The sequence below is a fragment of the Glandiceps talaboti genome, chromosome 2 (assembly GCF_964340395.1).
Source record: "Glandiceps talaboti chromosome 2, keGlaTala1.1, whole genome shotgun sequence".
NCBI classification, from domain to species: Eukaryota; Metazoa; Hemichordata; class Enteropneusta; family Spengelidae; genus Glandiceps; species Glandiceps talaboti.
The window spans coordinates 19,176,327-19,196,533 of NC_135550.1; the positions used below are offsets into that span (position 1 = coordinate 19,176,327).

The 20,207-nt window shown below is 35.7% G+C and overlaps 1 protein-coding gene across 1 annotated transcript in view; it reads left to right on the forward strand.

Moving 5' to 3' along the window:
* Nucleotides 1-13,097: 13,097 nt before the first annotated feature.
* LOC144447700 (sodium/potassium/calcium exchanger 4-like) overlaps nt 13,098-20,207 on the forward strand; it is a 35,434-nt gene continuing 28,324 nt past the window's right edge. Inside the window, exons 1-2 of the mRNA XM_078137782.1 lie at nt 13,098-13,549; nt 14,227-14,412. Of these exons, the coding sequence (XP_077993908.1) occupies nt 13,444-13,549; nt 14,227-14,412 (292 nt within the window). The 5' untranslated portion in view covers nt 13,098-13,443. The remainder of the gene's footprint in view (nt 13,550-14,226; nt 14,413-20,207) is intronic.

Genomic DNA, 20,207 nt, shown 5'->3' on the forward strand with positions numbered 1-20,207 from the left:
TGAGTAGTTTGCATAATTAATTATTTCTGGTATTTATGCAATATCTTAAAAATGCAAGCTTCGAATTTCAAATAAGTTGGTACATATGCCAACAATAATAAATTGCATGCGTACTGTAAAGTTTTCTGTGTAGCTTTTGATTTTAATGAGTAATATGAATAATTAATAAATATAGGCAGTTTGGCAATATTGTAAGAATGCAGACTTGACATTTCATATAACTTTCTACATGCATTGATAATTACAAAGTACACATACAATATAAAGCTTACCAATATAGCTTATAATTTTAAATGCATCAATGGTATAATTGGTGATTTTTTTTGGTAATTGGGCAATATCTTTAGAATGTAAACTACAAAATTCATATAATTTGACACATACGTTGATGATGACACCACATGTATGCTATAAAACTTGTTAGTGTGGCTTTTGATTTCAGTGAGAAATTTGCATAATCAATGATTATTTACCATTAGGCAATATATGTTGAATGCAATCTGCAAATTTATTATATCTTGGTACATACATTGATACTGACAAAGCACAAATACATTATATAGCTTGCTGATGTACCTTTTGTATTTAATGAGGACTTTGCTAATTGATACAAATATTAGAACTTGATACCATATACAGAAGACAATAAAAACAGCATCATAGCACATACCTATCGGTATAAATTTATAGATATTTATATATGTGTGTGTGTGTGTGATTGTGTATGTGTGCATGTGTATGTATATATTTAATTTAAAGAAATAAAAATATATGCCTAAAATTGTCATGTATTAAGATATGGTCTAATTACCGAAAATAATTAGTTATGCAAATGAGTCATAACAACTTAAAGCTACACCAACAAGTTTTACGGGAATACAGGATGCATGGACTTTGGTATCATCAATATATGATCCAAATTATATGGAATTTAAAGCTTGTGTTCTTAAGATATAGACTAATTACTGAAAACCGTTAATTATACAAATAACTCATTAATATTCAAAGGTGCTTATCGAAACCTATTCAGTTCTTGGGATTACCATAAGAAAGATACGTAGCAAGTTTCATTATAATTTGTTCAGTAGTTTTTTCAAATATCTTACAGACAGACAGACAGACAGACAGACAGACAGACAAAAATCATAACCTTCCCTTACGGTAAATAGGAAACAGTGTTTCCGTAAATTCTAAACGCCAGCTGTTCATAGTATAAACTCTTGAAGTCAATAATCAAAGTGAAATATGATACAGGAATTTAAAAAAAAATATTGTGTTTTATTGGCAAACGATATCAATATACACGAAGTGGTCAATTATTTCAATATTAAAGAAACACGATAATCCATGGATCCAAGGCTATAAATATGAGAAGGCGGAAATGATTTGGACGAAAGCTATGAGTAACACTAACGACGATGTGAATCGTAATAACGAATGACATGAAGCTGATACAGTTGTTCAATTTAGTTTGGTTAATACATCACGATTAGCTTGTCTGTGGTCTCAACCAACGTCATCGACGACCTTATGGCGGGTTTCTCCACTTGAGATAAGTGTTACAATCACCGAATTAATCGGATAAATAAGATAATGTGGATTGTCTGATTCACATACGAATTGCCCGTTGAAAATGTATCCTGTCCAGATCGTCTTCACCAAATTTCACATCCTGAGATTTATAAAGCCGCAAATGTATTTTACATCTTTGCTACCTCGATTAATATGATGATATGAAGCATTCATTACATGTATAGCCTTATGACAACAGAAGTTGATAGTGAAATGATTGTGCCTTCTTTTTACATATAATGCATTGCAGCAAATGAATAGAATCTGAGGAGTCGTGGAAGTTCAAGAAGATTGACTAAGCGTATATAAGGCCAAATAAAAAAAACCAGTGTGTTCCGATAACCCGACCGACTCTAGTTTAAGCCTCCAACCCTAAACATTGTTTTGCATGCAAAAGGTAAAATTATAGTAATATTAAATTTACTTCTATTTCCGTGTACACCTTCATGTCTTTGCCTCATATATGGTCACTTTAAAAAGTATATTCCAGAAACAATCTGATTAAAATCCGATGTAGATGTCGGCTAATCGTTCATTGCTATTTTACTATGTTATTTTCAGGAGGCGATCAGGCTAAAAAATGTAAACATATGTACCAAGGTCAATTCAGGCAAAATAACGAAGGTAAAATAGCAATGAACGATTAGCCGACATCTACATCGGATTTTAATCAGATTGATTCCAGAAAGAACCATGTCTTTTTAGTCTGTATCAGTAGAGTCAGCATAATGTGGTTGTCTACTTAATTTATAATTGTCTTCATTTACGTCTTTTACACCAAACTCTTTTTAACATCAAACTCTCACGGAAGTATTATGACCGGTCGACCGACGAGTATCTTAAGTTGGGGTCGAAGTAATTTGTAAACAAAGTAAACTATAATTCCAACCTACCCACCCTATTTTCTGAAGTCGTGTTATCGGAAACAAAAACATTTATTAATTTTGCCTAACAACAGCTGTATGTATTCTCACAATTTTGTAATTTCTTTTAAGAACAAACCATGATGGCGTACAAAATACTGTGATGACTGTTTGAACATTTATATTATATACATGACACTTAATCTGGTTAGGAAGGGGTTTCATGGGAGCATTTTGATATCGACTTGTGATAGCCTTAGTTTCATCTTCGGTGGTCTCGTTTTGTCTCGGGCAGTATCCTATCTCGTCGGGGACAGTAAGCTGTCAGATTTTGCCCCTTTCCCCTCGACTATTCAAGTCGTCTCGTGGTTTCCACTGTATTCCAGTCAGAAATAGGTCTTGCACAACATGGATCACTGAACTGATTATATATGAAAGACATAATTAAATAAATAAATAAATAAAAGTGTCACTTATGACAACTCTTCTATGTGAGATATAAGACCCAACTTGTTCTCCATTTTGCTTATATTGCTGATGGTTGCCCATGAAGCCCGTAATGTTTATGTAAGGAACGAGAAGAAGGAGGAGAAAATGGAGGGGCGTGGTACGAGAAAATATAGGGGTGCGAAGGGTGGTCTTAACAGCTCTTGGTGTATGACTCTTTAAACCAAACCACACCCTCCCCACCAGCAACCATCGTGGTGATGTTGTTCCCCCCCCCCCCTCTTAACAAAAAAACCCACAAAATAAAGGTAGAAGGCAAAGTCTCTGCTGGCTAAGTATCTCCAAGTACATGTATAGGTTAAGGCTAATCATAAAAGATTTCAGATTTCTCCTTGCAAAAGTCACATCTATAATGTAAAGAAATACGTCATATGTATTCTGATGTCGATTGTAAATGTAGATACGTGTGTAACAAACAATTGTACACCTGCAACAAGTGGGGGAGGAGTACCGCACAATTGTACGTGTAGAAATCTGTGCTTAGCAGTCGATGAGAAGTGGTACGAAAATTCTTTACTCATTTCGAGAGAACGGAGCACGAATCTTTTTTGCAAGCGCGAACGGAAATCTGCAAAATAAAATTGACCAAAATATTTTCTCCTCAGGTCCCCTGCCATTACAATTCTGTAATTCTGTTCGTTCCCTTGTATAAACTCCAAGATTCCATAGTGTGTAAAAGTATACAGTAGACACCGCTTGAAAACACTGTGTCAACATTTTGACAGCTACGGGGTATAAATTAAGAAGAATACCGCCGTGACTCTAAAAAAACAAATTGTCAAGTTGTTATCAACTCGCCCAATACACTTTTCGTGTAATCTAAATTAAATCTATTGGTCAAACTTTGCACACGTTCATGGCACTTTCTTATGCTTGCGTCACATATAGGAAGTTTCTGATTCGTTGTTAATTTAATTTAATCTCCTGTCAGTTACAAAGCCACGCCCTACCCTGTACTATCATGTTTTCAGACGTGTTTCGTGTAATGACGACATTACTTTAGTGAAAAAAGGTACTATAGCACCAAATCGTCTGACATTGCCCATGTTCAAGAAATTATATTTTTTATTGCAATAGTTCGCGAGGGGAGCGACATGGCGCCACTCCAGGAAAAAGAGTAAACCTTGGTTTCTGGAAAATCGTTTTATGATTTTACATCTCCTATATACTATGCATGATTTCATAGAAACACCAAGTTGAGCCTCATTTGGTGATTTTTGATGTGGTCACATTACCTAATGGTAATAAATAGAAATTCATATACAATGGGTGAACAATGAATATTCATAACTTCTAAGTGCTTACTCGCCTACAATGGGAGAAAGTTCAGGATTATTCTGCAGTTAAATAACAGCGAGCAGCTATAATGTTAAAACCGGCATGCCGCTGGGTCGACGACCCTGGAGACATAAGTACATGAAAAGCTTTCAGTAAAACAATAAATACATGAACAGTGTTCTTTTGATTTGAACATTTATTCTTGACATTTTATAGCATCACATCATTACCGCTCCTCCGGTAAATCTAGGTGCCATTACATGACATTTAATGGACCGTAATGTCGCCAATGAAGCATGCTACGAAATGTTCTACACACCAACTAAGATTGAGTACATTTTGATTACTCTTATGGCACACCTGACCTTTGGTGGGAGACAAGTTGAAAGAGTAATATGACTATTCTCCTCATCACGTCCAGTAAATCTAATTTTAGTTGCTTTATCATAGAGTAGTATCGTCATACTTTAACCTTACGGGAACCTCGTTTTGATTTCTAGTCCAGAGTAATCATGCAAAAGACAATGCTATGAAACTTACAATAAAGGTGAAGCACATACAACGTAAGAACTTCCATATTTTGGTTTAAAACAAGCCTACAACGTCACCGGCGTGATTTATCAATTATAATAATCTATCTTCAAAAAATAATTTTCCATGCACACATGAACATTTATGATTTTGTTAGGATATGTTCAGACTCGGACAACCACTGTTATTATTTACGTAAAGAACACAGACATAAAACTTCTGCTTGTGATTGGATAAGTTTACTACCGATGTTTTTTTTTCTTTTTCTCATTCATTCGTTTTTCTTTTTGCTTACATTTGCGTAAAAATGATGACCCAGTACAATGTAAATTTACTTTGATTGTATTAATTGTGAGATAAGCCATCACCTTTATAATTGGGGACCTGGTAGGATAGAGGTTGCAATGTGAATGACTTAATCCTATGCGCTTATAAAGGCTGCAATGGATTGTGCTCCCCAGGGAGTTGAGGAAGTATAAAGGGCCGTTGTGCCGCTATAGATCCATGCCAGGGGTAATAATTGTAAAACGCCTTAAGCACAGAGTGGCAAAGCGCTATATAAAAACCAACATTATTATTATTATTATTTCGACGTGTCCCTGTCAACTCGAAGTGACGGAACCTGACTTAAACAACCAGAGACATGATGATATGATTGACGGAAAACAAGAGTTGGTACCACGGTTGATCGTAATGATTGCAAACCGGAGTGCAACATACTTCAGTTTTTTAAGCTCATAACTATTGATCGAGTATTTACATAGTTCACACTGTCGTTGCGTCAATAGATTGATTTGTCGGTATCACGGAGTGCAATCGATTTCTATGCTGTCCTTAAAATGTTTACAACACATCTGATTATTCTATTAGGAAGTGCTAAATTCGGAAAGAATTCGATTTGTCGATATGCTAAATAACCAGATAAGTCAATAATCGGAATGTAGAATAAAAATCAGGAATATTATGATTGGTACAATTGCCAAATTGCTCCATCAGCTATTCAATTATTATATTTCACGTAGTAGACTCTTTGGCATTTGAAATCATTTACGCGAAACGTTCCCCAAGCCCACTGAAACATTTCAACCATTTCAAGAGTATTCACTGTTCATACAAACATTATGTAGTCGTCTATTTATCTACCAAAATTGAATGTGAATGTGTGTGTGGCGCTAGATATCTAGATCGGCGTGACTGTCCGTCTCACCACCCTCCTGTCACGTTAAAAACCGTCCCTTCATCATACTCTCGCTTCAAACATAACATCTTACACAGCTCATAGGACTGTAACCTATGTGGAGCAATAGTGACACTCAAGTCAAGATTTGTTTGTTAACGTTTATTTTGTTTGTGTTTGTTTTACTGTTTTCGCGCCAAATCATCTGTATGTAGATTAGAAAAATAACAACAACATAATAAGTCTTGATACACGAAGAGTTACAAATGTAATACTTGACTACACGAATAATGGCGATTCTTCACTTTATTTTTTTCAATAAAACTGCACCACACATCTTATAGGGAATCCGAAGTGTTTCCTATAGCCGGTTGTATGATTCGGTTAAGCAGTGAACCAAAACGAAAACGCACATGCACTTTAAAATTGCGTTCTTTCACATGGGTAAAGTAGTTTTGCTTACGTGTAGTACACTTATGATACGAATGAATAACTTCATGGAGAACACTGCAATCTTATCTTAAACAGAGTACTCCTGAAAACCAACCTTTTCTTTACATTATGAGGTATTATCTAATGCTGTTTGAGTACAACACATTCACAGGGTTCTATAGACTATAAGCTGTCAACTTGTGTAACGTAATAACAACCTTCCCCCAGTGTCGATTATTAGAACGAACGAACGAACGATCGAACGAACGAACGAACAAACGAATGAATGAATGAATGAATGAATGAATGAATGAATGAATGAATGAATGAATGAATGAATGAATGAATGAATGAATGAATGAATGAATGAATGAATGAATTGAATTGAATGAGCGAAGCGTCGCTAAGCAACTTGGACATTGGATACAGTTAGTGAGATTTGTGGTCTTAGACTGTTTTAATGTAATGACACGGAGGAATCGTTAATTCTACGTCTGACTCAGTGTAGGTACTAAAATCACATGAAAGGGTTTGACTGTTCTTCCGTGTGACATAAACTATTATTTATCACGTATATTTCTATTCATTCAGGTGGAAGATCCAGGGCATATGTAAGGTTACAATAAGAATACATAAAACCTATTCAATATGTATCCAGAGTCATACGACAGTGGCAAAGGAGATTTCTGCTAAGATATTCACACACTATAAATATTTCTGCGACACGTTGATATAATTAAGTTATTGAATTGACGTTGGTTTAATTATGCTCTCTGTATATCTCTGCATTTTTAAGAGCTATACATTTTCTCAAGTGGCAATACGTTATTACACGCTGATTATCCGCACGATAGAGTCACCGCTACCATCTACTTGACAATGACATTTTTCACCACATCGAATAACAGTAGTTTTAGTTTGTGTCTAGCATAGTAAGCCGAAACCTCGATTGCCGCTGTAGTATTAAGGTAGAATGGCACCAATTTATCTGTAATATCAAAGCTCAGAAAGTTGCTATAGAAACAAAAATTCTGATCCTTTTGAAATGATTTGGGGGTTCACCGTCTTGTTTTCAAGGAAATCGACAAGCTTTTATTTTCCCATTGAATTAATATCGTACTTGGTGGCCATATTGGATTCTCAACTGGCCTCTTTTTTAACATATTTGTACGCGGAGACCAAACATTTTACCTTGATTTTAACCGAAAATGGGTTTGACTTTTCTTGTCTCGCTTTGATGTTTATAATGACATTCAAATTGTCATAACCAGGGCACGAATAGTAGTTATTCTGACGAAGCAAAATGTGTCAATGAAAGCACACGACAATCAATATGATTACCTCGAACGTATTCTCATGATTCTAGGTTATTTTGGATTGAACTGTCAACATAAAACTTCCCTCTTTCTTGCATTGATGAATACCCTGAATTTGAATATATCGGACCGGCCTTGCACAATATTTTCACCCATTCATTCTTCATAGAAAATTTGCGGAGTTGGTTGTAATCCGAGATGAATGTCTATATGAATGCGAATCTAATAAGAATTTATGTGAACTGATCAGCAGGTCGCAATAATTGTGTAATGTGTCCTCCATAAAGAATCCCTACAGTGCTGTCATGAAAACCCGGTTAAACATATATTATTGCTTATTGCTGCTACCTACATCACTCAAGGGTCTGTTTGAGTATTTAAGTGTAACACATTAATCTGGTTCATAGAGTCAATGGACTATAAAACAAAAAAAGACGAAAATACTGTTAAAGTATCTCTTGCAAAACCAGAGATTGAAAATTTATATCGTAGTCGAGTGCTTCTCACAGCTCGTTCATCGATAGCAACGTGTGTGTAGTATATATAATACTGTATGGAGTTGTATGAATTGGGGTAGACCTGGGTGTTCAAGAAATGGTCTGTATTGAACTTAAGTAGATGTGGTAAACGCAAAAAATTATCAATTCACTCTTTGGAAACATGTACTATAAAAAGGCATATATATATATATATATATATATATATATATATATATATATATATATATATATATATATATATATATATATATATATATATATATATATATATATATATATATATATATATACATTCTGTATATATATATATATATATAATTATATAATGTGTGCGTATATGTGTGTGAGTATGTGCGTGTGTCTGTGTGTCTGTGTATAAAATACCATATAATTTAAAAACAAATGAAACTCGCTCAAATTAAGTACAAATTAAAACAAATTGAGGAAAGAAAGGTGACACTTGTAGGATTCGAACCCACGTCCCCTGAATATATATATATATGTGTGTGTGTGTGTGTGTTATGCATTTGTAGTACCATATAATCCAGATGTAACAAGTTCATCCTACTTGCACGATTGAAAAATAGTCTGTTAAGAACTAGAGTTCATCTCGTATTCATTGCAGTGACGTCGCCTCACGCGATGAAGTTGATCAATCAGACGAAATTGCGGGTTGTGAAGAGATAGGGCTTCTATTACACTGTACATAACACTTAAAGGGATGCGTTCAGGCAATTGCCTACTATACTATAGCAAGAATGTAAATACACATTGTACGCAAATTAAAACAGGTCATCTGTAGCAAGAGGGGAAACTACAGAATGACTGTATCGGCTAACTCTTTGACATTGTTAATTTACACAAATCCGTAAATTGCATAATGTACACAAACAAAATATATTAACTATGGAATACATTCATTCCCTGGTTATTTGATATAACTAGGGTAGTGAATACAAACTGTGTCTGTAGGAAAGCTGACTCGCACGCAAATCTATCCATGTTGTCCATATAGTATATTTCAAGTTTATGTCATGTGACTAATGAAAAAAATGATACAAATTAAGTTAACAAGATTCTGCAATAAACGTTTACAGGCTGTTGAATAAAACATTATCTCTGTTGTCATTTTGTAAAAAAAATGTAATTATGCGAAAAAAATATGGATCTGAAAAATTATGGATATGAAAAATTAGTAATGATAAAATTGTCATATTTTTAGAAATCGTGTCTACAAAGCAGTCATATAATTGTTTAATACGTTGATCAAAAACAATATCAAATGAGCATTTTTGAAAATTTTGCTTAACTTTTAACTGCAACGCCCAAAAATGGAATTTTCGATCAAAATTTCCCATAGTTCCTTGTTACATGTAAATCAACGCTTGTTGTGGGAAGGTTCATCTCAACATATTTAGTTATTCAAACAGTCCACGTTAAATTATTGCTCAGATTGCAAATAATCTGGCATGACGGACAGCCATGATAGACCTTAATAACCAGATGTAAACTGGGAATGCCTTCTGCCAGGGCAAAGTCTTTAAATATGTTCGTGCACACGCTAATTGTTGGAATGCAAAATTCTTAGCTATAGCTATATCATGCATGATATACGTATACCTCTTTATTGACCAATTAATGCGAAATGATATGAAATTTGAAACTTGCACACTTAAGATATTGCCTAGTTACCGATAAGATGTGGCCTGCCTAATTGATAACAATCTTTAACTGTAACGATCATACCAAGATTTTGTCCACCATGTATAACGTTCCAAACCGACTATGTGTAACGCACCAGTTCCGCTTCGTTACTTCGTTAAGACGGTCACTCATACAAGAACGGTTGCATGTGATTACATGGGGTTAGACACTTGAATAGAGTCTATGTATTGAAAGACATTGATCTTACTGTACAACAGTCAACTTCAAGATGACATCAGAACGGACCTTCTAACTTACCCATTGAGAGTAAAATGTCTGTAATATTAATCATAACATAAATCCAAAACCAAAATGGAAAATTTTTTCTTTTTCGCAAATAACTTTTATTGACATTTAAGAAACAAAGTTTATGAAGATTTCGCAGAAAATTGCCGAGCCATATATGATATACCAACCCTTTCTTGATTATACTTGGCACTGTTTTATTAATTGATTCCCCCAAAAAATATCCGTTGCCTATCTGCACAACGCTTCAAGAGTCTGACCAAGAAATTTGACAAGACAAAGATGATGTAGTTGGCAAAGGAAAATATTTAAATGCAAACAAACAAACAAACAAACAAACAAGCATGCATACATACATACATACATACATACATACATACATACATACATACATATTACATACATACATACATACATACATACATACATACATACATACACACACATACACACATACACACATACATACATACATACATACATACATACATACATACATACATACATACATACATACATACATACATGCATACATACATACCTACATACATACATACATACATACATACATACATACATACATACATACATACATACTGTTACAGTTGCCTCGTGTAGAAAACAATGGAATGATGTGTTTACAAACAGTCTGTGTGCTTACATACATTCTATTGTAAGAGGTACTATAACCTATTTATCTAAGACCACGTAACTAACCCTGCAGTATACGTCATACTTGAATTGAAGTGAACAGAGCGTGATCAGCATAGACGCTGTTTGCTCCAGGGGCTACGACTTTCTTCACAGTTCTTCACAGCTTTATGCAAATATATACTTTTTACTCGCTAGCATAACCATAGACAGTGGAAACGCATAACCTACAACAAGCAATAAGTAAAGAGAAACAGTTGAAACAAAAGAGAGATCTGTCAGGACGGTTTCTTTTTTCGAACAGAAAATAATGACACCTGTGTCATACTATCAATGTGCCCTATACAAGCATTTTGCTAGACATTACTAATCAGGTGATTCTCCAGGTAATGATGGTTCAACAAATAAAGTGTAACGATAGTACATGAGTTTATATAAACACACAAGCAGTTCAACGTCCATCGCACACTGACAGGATGGCACAGGTGTCAATGCTAAAAACTTTGAACTTCTTGTGTGTAAACCATTTGATCTACCAAACTAATGAACAGTTTGGGTAACACAAGTGTAATATTTGGATAACAAGTTGTAATGATCAAAGTCTTCCTCCGGGTACTTGTTGCAATATCTGAGCAGTGGTGGGCCGTTTTACAAATAGAGGTGTAAAGGCAGAATGGTTTTACGTGTGCGTCATAAATGATAAAAGTGTTTGTACGCTTATATAACCTGCACTATGAACAAGTTATCATCCACTTGTTGGGAATCGATCAGTCTTAAAATAGAGATATCTACAAATAGGTAAGTAGGTAGGTAGGTAGGTGGGTAGATAGATAGATAGATAGATAGATAGATAGATAGATAGATAGATAGATAGATAGATAGATAGATAGATAGATAGATAGATAGATAGATAGATAGATAGATAGATAGATAGATAGATAGATAGATAGATAGATAGATAGATAGATAGATAGACAGCTAGACAGGCAGTAGATACGTAAATGAATAGGCCCTAAGACCGATAGTAGGTAGCTAGTAATGAACGTATAAATAAATGCATAAATACATAAATAAAAATATAAATAAACGCAAACAAACAAACAAACAAATAAACAAACAAATAAATAAATAAATAAATAAATAAATAAATAAATAAATAAATAAATAAATAAAAGATATCTGCCTGTTCAAATTTGGTTTCACCCTGTCTAACCACACCCTGGAATTACATTTCACCAGTAACAGCAATAATGATATGCATAGCCTTACATCTCTCAGTAGTACTTTGGTATCATAATTGTCACTTCTTTAGGTGTATAATGGTATATTCTTACCAGACGCCAACCGTAGTGAATATATGTGTAAAACTGAATGCTGCGTTTACCTACTCGGAGCAATTTTTGTCTTGAACGTTTTGCTCTAGGTCCGCTTTCACGAGTGATTGTTATAAAAAAAAATAAACACCCTTTTATTTAAAAAAAAATATTAGTGAATATAAATAGAAGGAAACATGTCTTAACATTAAAAAAACAACGGATACATGTATATGTATATATTGCCGCTACAGGAGCAAACTCACCTTGATATAGAATGACATTTCTGGCCCCTGAAATTCCGAGTTGAGTACCTGAAAATACATACCATAAAATCGTCAGAAAATACCTCTGATGTTAAGAATTTGCTGTTAAAAATATGACTTTAATACTATTATTATTAAATACAATTTGAAATCAGTGAGTACGTATTTGTGGTTTTGCTCTTAATTTGAGTCGTGTGTCTACAGGTCTACAGGTGTGTCTAAAAAAGGCTAATTATCTAATTATTATCGTTAATTATGTAAATTTATGCGAGACTGTTGTTTTTCGCGACCTGGAAAATTTAGGTCAAATATTTTTCACATGTGTTTCCTCTGGCTTTTTGAAAATTCTTACCGTAAAAGTTTACCGTATGTTTTATATTGGGGATGTAGACAGGAAAGAATGAACAAATCACATAGAACTTCAGTTTTGGGCCACAATACATGCAATACCCAAAGTTATCTTATGCAGAGTTCAAAAGTGAATGCGTTTTCATTCTAGAAGGCTTGAATCGTTGTACAGCACACGGCACTTTTTTCCCCGGAATTTATTGCAAATGATAGTTTTATTATTCATTTGTACAATCGGCTTTTCACTCAACAACGCATCATTGGCTGTTCCTATTGTTCGGCGTCGGCTGCGATGATTATGCAAGCACGTTCTGTGCAATGGTTGACGTCATTGCAGTGAGTCGAGTACATGTATATTGATATTGGTACGGTGACACTTGGACCAACGATCACCACTGCAGTGTACGTATGTGTGTACACTGTACCTCACAGTTAGTTAATCCTGACTCAGCTCAGCTGTGTGCCTGACTTGGACACGGACGTTATATTTAGACCAAATATACGCTAACTGGGAGCTATTTGGCAGAGATTCCTGTCCGGATGAGATTCTGGCAATGAGAACACGTACCGATATTCCATACTTTTCCTAGTTACAACAACGGGGCCGAGTCTCTCTAGACGGCCCCATCATCACTACGTCCGCGTGAAGTGACCTGACTTCACTTACTTTATACGTGCGTAGCTAGCGACTAGACTTCCTTTCCCGCGTCCTTCGCTGAGCCCCTGCATACAGGAAAACATGGCTGCCCTACGGAGTACAGTGCGATCTGTTACAATACTTCGGAGATTACTGTTTATTTCACTAATGTTGTTTCTGTCTGCTGCAATGACTTACTTCAACCAGGGTAAGTGTTTTGATTTTTTTTAATCAACTCCCCTTGTTTACAATGTCCCATAAATCACATCTGTCGCTACAGTGTGAACTTGTACATTGTACATTACATGGAGTTACAATCGGCGAAGTGTGTGAGGTCATACAATTACAATGTAACGGCCTGGCCAACAAACTGACAAGACTGTACGTCTAGTTGTACATGTATTGTAGGCACGAACAGAAACATGTACATTTTTTTTTACCACGAGTAGACTCAAATTTTACTCGTCAGCCGGCCACGCACCATCATTGTAGCATAACCCAGCAAAGTACCGGTACGATCATTATACGATTCGTGTACGTACATTTTTATGATTACAAAATTTAAAAACAAGTGTGTGTATGACAAGCTAATAGTACGCTTTGCTTGAAATGGACTTCCACTCATTACAATAGTACATTTCATTAGGCAATGTAACTTTGACTAACTATGCAAGATTAGCTCCAAGGCTGAGCATGGTTACGTTTTGTTCATGGCGACTCACAGTAGGTAAGCCTACACCGTGACGCTGTTACACGATCTCATTTTTGTAACTCTCCGTGCTTTTCGTAAATCCGAACTTTACGTTTCCCTTTTAACGAGAAGTGTGTTTACAGTACCAAGTCGATTCTCGCCTTTCATCTTTTCAATACAATGTCTAAAAATAGGACAAAGAAATCGAGAAGTCGATAATGGAACAGGTGGGTCGACAAGAGCACCGGGCCCGTCCAAACTGAAGGGGTTGCTCCTCAGGAAAACGTTATCAGATGAAGGGGAGTATACGATCAGTGATGCAGACGGAATCGCTGCCAACACCACCGACAACCAAACCGAAATAGAATGCAGTCCTCCAAGTAAGTTACGCCTTTAAATTATATTTAATATCTCTTTTAGCGTTGGATTTCTTTGCCAACCGTGTTGTTATCGGACGAAAGTGGAAACAATCTAATACGTCAAAACGTTCGCGTGACGTCACACTAGTAGTACGACAGTAACCATCCAGCGCGCGCCCCACTCCAGCTCCAACTGCAGCCCTCAAGAGTATCTAGCACCCGTGTCATGCATCATGTTGCTATGGAAACCTACTCTGTAGACACCTTACAAGATTACAGAAGATTAATGAAAACAAACAATGATATAAACATTTGCCATGAGAGACAAATATCATCTTGTCAATATTCTTGTTCATTCACAAGTTCACAGATCAATCAATTTAAATTCATCACATCACATTATGAATTTCACGCTTGGTCAACTGACCGCGTTCAGTGATAAGTTGCCGTTTAGATTTTACCGAAGTTCATTTCTAAAATTGATGAACAGTCATGCAGTGTACAAAACCCAAAGTTATACTCGTATCTGAGCAAGACACAACACAAAATACATGTAAACAGACTATCTGTAGCTGTTGCTGTGTTTTTTTCTCTGAACTAAAAACGCAGTCACTGTAAACAGTCTAGTGTTTTGGTAAAATTACATTTGTACCGAGTCGATTAGCTAAAGTCATATCGGCTTTTCCATCGACAGAGTTATTGTCAAGACGAGTCACACACGGGTAATAGCACAGACCCTCCACCTACCGAGGGTCTATGGCAATAGTAATGCTCGCGCTCGCGCATACATGTATTTAATATTTCTACTGGAACAACGAAAGAAGTAGGCGGGTACGTTACGGCACAGTCTGAGGATTCGGACTGTGCATGCCGTAAAGAGTATTGTTATTTACGACATTGGATAACAGTCCGGTACGACATTGGATAACAGTCCGGTACGACATTGGATAACAGTCCGGTGTTCATTTGAAGTATGTCCCTACTACATCCATGGTCTGACTCTAGAGAATGCAGGAGGGGGGGGGGGCGTATTGTGTTATTTGTTGTGTCTTGTTGGTCCTTTTCGTGTGAGCAATTCCAGTTCGCAGTGGTACAACTATAAAGCGTCTGTCGGTACATATAGTTATACCAAATACGAGATGACGTCCCTACCGCTGCATATCATTGGTCATAAATGCGACTCGTTCAGTGTATACCAGGATAACTGTGTTGTAATTTGTTGGCAACCTATAGTTAGAAGTAGAAGTGACCCTATAAATATCCTTGTATTGTTGCATGTACCACTCTACAAGTGATAAAAACAGTGTATATAGTATATGCATGTGATTTATTTTTTTTCCACTATTGAAAACACTTGATCTCGTATTAACTCAGGGTTTTAATAATACCGTAATGGCATGTGGTTGATACGTCACAGTATGATAAAATAATCGCAAATGCAGTACTGATGATTACCCCCTCCTCTTTTTGCCACGCTTTCTCGAGCTCTCAGACCGCTATAGAGAATCTATAATGGTCTGAGGCTTCTGCACAATATTAATTTGTTGACAATTGCTACACGATAGCAAACTGTGCAAACAGAATATTGCCGTAATGCGATCAGCGATGACCTCGGTGTCATGAGTGTGCATCACACACACACACACAACAACATTTTGTGTTTACAACATGCCAGTTATTCATTTCTATTATGTATGCTTAGTAAAGTAGTACTACTGCATCCATTGTTCCCTAAATCATGGTAAATGTGCAGCCATGCATACCGATAATAACATGATGTCTATGAATAAATCGCTGCAGACATCCTTAATGATCTGTCATTGTTACCTGTTTACAACAAGGCTTCGGACAGTATTATCCTAGTTGTAGGCCACGATCAATAATTCCTGTGAGATCTGTCCACTATGGACCTTTCGACAGTATAGGTTGTGTGGGCCTCTGAAAAACACGATTGCACGTGGGCAGTGTACAAGACTCTCCGGCTGTCTCTCACCATTTCATCGGTTGATGATATTGAAATTCAACCGCGTATCTACATTATTGATTGCAGAAAGATAAATATTTTAACGGATACGTACTCACTGACATGTTTTGTCATACGAATCTGCAATACACGTACTTCTTTCAATGAATGTACACTTTGGATAGCATAAAACGCCTACAGAATGATATAGGCCCCTAATATCAATTTCAAACATTGTAATTTTGTGCATGAATCCTGTAGTCAGATTTTTTTTTTGCAAGAACACCAACAAGATATATATATACTCCGATACAAAAGAAAAAGAAAAAATGAAAACGGGGAGAGAAATGGAAACGAGTTAATTGTTTATGAGTAGTAATGCGTCAGTTGCCGTAAGTGAGAACTTCATGATCCCTCGGGTATAATAAAAAAACAAACCTCCGTGTAGTCTAATAAGTGACCTTTTGCCTATTTATAGAACACATTCTGATATGACTTCCTTGCTGTAAAACACAGCTAGACAGTTACAGTATATCACAAAACATTCTTTCGTCGCGTGTTGCCCAAAATTGAGGCAAAGGTCATATGTGGGCAATTGTTTACTCAGGAAATCTGAATATATCTGACACTCGTGTCTGTCATAAATGCATTTAAGATATGTTTTTTTTTAACACAGGAAAAAGGTCGCGATTGTGCGACGTGTGTCCTGTCTGTATGTCAAGAAGAGTCAGTTTGGTTTGTTTGTTTGTTTGTTTTGTTTGTTTTTGGCAGACGACATCATTTGCATATCTGACGACCCTTTGTTTCCGATTGTGTGTTTTTAGAATAGAATAGAATAGAATAGAATAGAATAGAATAGAATAGAATAGAATAGAATAGAATAAAATAGAATAGAATAGAAATAACTTTATTGTCCACAGTGTATATATGGAAAATCGCTTTCAGTCACTCAGGTCAAAGATTGACATACAATAATCAAAGAACACAAATAACAACAAGACAGGCTAAAATTACGGAGACAGTGCTGATCAACAGCAAGTTAAAATGGGAATTGGATGAGATAACAGCAATAAAGACGACATAAACGTGAAGTTAAAGTTCCCTGGAATTTAAAATTGAAATTGCTGATGGAATAATTGCTTCATTAACATATACTTTGCATACTACCTGTACTTAGTAATAGTATATAAACATAGTTACATGATGAACAATCTGTATTTGAAATTTCGAGAAAAAACAAACGTTGAAGGAATATGGAAATCTAGAGAGATTAAAGACATGTCTATATTTAATAGTAAGTGATGCTAAATTACATACAGCAATAGAAACGTGTGTGTGTGTGTGTGTGCGCGCGCATGTATGTGTGTGTGTGTGTATGTATGTATGTATGTATGTATGTATGTATGTATGTATGTATGTATGTATGTATGTATGTATGTATGTATGTATGTGTGTATGTGTGTATGTGTGTGTGTGTGTGTGTGTGTGTCATCTCCTTACTGTGAGAGGGAGGAGACGAGACACATGGAAACTTAACACTTACGCGTGTCACACGACATTAACATTGCAAGACCAGGTTAAGAATATCCAGCACAGCGTCTTTTCTATCATTATATTATATAAAAGGCTAAAACTTGCCAAGTAATGTCTATGCTCGTTGTTGATTTTCATAGTTGCAAACTTAACTGACAATCACAGTACCCAAAATATTTTAACTCCCTGAATTGTTTGAGTTTAAATAACAGTAATAGTTATCCCATATGCAAAATTACGTGAAAAGATAAAAAAAATCCTAGATTTCTCCATGTATTATGTAAACCGGGCAATATGTTGTTGGTGCGAAATCAAGGACTCTGTTCACCCTGGAATATTAAATTTGTGGTTATCGATGTTATATTGCATATGAATATTTTATTAGTTACGTAGTATAGTGGTAAGAAGACTCAGGGGTTTGTGTATACACATGTATTACATAGTTGGTATTTAGCTCTAGTTGACGTCGCTCCACGCTATTGTTATGGGTGATGATATATATCACACTCTATGATGGTTGCACATTTCAAGTTTTACGAGAAATAGAAACTTTAGATAGCAAAGGAAGCTATAGGGATTGGCCCAGGGTCAAAATAATCATTTCCTTTTCAATATCCTATGACCTCGATAGGAAGTTTGGCATCATCAAAAGCACAGCACAAATTACCTCTAGTATCGACCAGGGACAAATGATTGATAACAGCAGATACATACTGTGACTACAAGAGCACTTTTATGATGTATCGGAATAATACTGTACGTGTGCTGTCACAGACCGCTATTGGAAATGTTACCATCACATTAAACATATTTCTTCTCGTATCACTCATGTCGGTTTCAATTCCACTTTTTTTTATTTTTAAAGTGCATAACAGACGAGTGGGTGTTACTGCAGAGTGTTAAATGTATATATACCGTATTTAAAGAGTCTCAGAACACTATGTGGCCATCCTTATGTTCTTCATACCGTAGTAGGAGAGAGAGAGTTTGCCTGGTTAGGATAATTGCGACACAGAAAATTCATCTTCTAATCGAACCACTCTGAAATAAAGTGAAGGCTATCATCCTCGTAAAACCACGCGTCGTAAAAACACCTGACCTATTTACGGCAAGAGTAGAACGTACACTTCTTGTACCATTGCTCCCGAGCAATAGCATTATGCATTCTTGTAATATCATATACTGTGCACAGCTCAACTCTATTTTCAGTTATATTTTTCTTTCCTTATTTATGTTGAACATTTCCATGTACTTGGTGAACGGCAATCAAACAAGTAGCTAAATTACAAAACAGCCAAATCGATAACAAATTTGACCATCGTGGAAATATGTAGCTGTTGTCATGAGTGAAAAAAAAATTGAAAGAATACCCTGAAGATCCTGAAACGAAAAGTCCGAGTCCAATATATATTGTTTTTTAAAAAAAAAGCTCATGAACAAAATTTTCTTTCCTCAAAACTCAGAGGCAGTATTTCATTTCCAGTGCACCTTTATCCTAAACCCACTGGTATCAATTCAAATTTGTTAAGATGCCCGCATGCCGTCCTGGATGTGCATCATCTGTAAAGTAATCTATGTAAACCATGATTCGATTCCGCATAGTGCATTTCAAATAAAACAAAGAAGACACCCCCCCCCCCCACCAACTACGGTCTCTGCAGTGTGTATATGATTGAAGACACGGTGTTGAAAACCTATGCCCGGCGTGCCTCTTTGATGATTTTCATGATGTTTCTATTCAGAACGATCGCACTTGACTTCATTATCTCTTTATGTATATCAACTGTGTACACTATATTGTTAGAAATACAGACAATTTATAAATATTCACCAATTATCAGTACATGCAATGTATCGTCGTAAAATCTAAAACTACCCTGGATTTCTTATACAGAAGTAACACACAAAAAGGTGAATTATATTGGCGCCTGATACTATCTCTTGTCCTAACAACATGGATAACATTGTAATGTTAAACGGGGGGTGTGACTCCTACGTCAAAATCAAAAGATGCATTTTAACCTCTATCAGTAGAGAAAAAATACGCGTGTTGTATCATGTCAGTTATAATGGGATTATTCATCCTGTTAATAACTAACCTAATAACTAACCTAATACTGAAATATACCATTGAAGTATTTTTATTTATATTATTTAGCACAAGTAGTAACTATATCAGTTCTGAAATATACTATTGAAATGTTACTATTAATATCTAAACCAATTCTGAAATAAGCTTATAGTATAAACTGAGAAAATTTCGAGAATGATCTCCACGGCTCGACTCTAAAGTGTTGGGAGAATTTCCAGAACCGTTTGC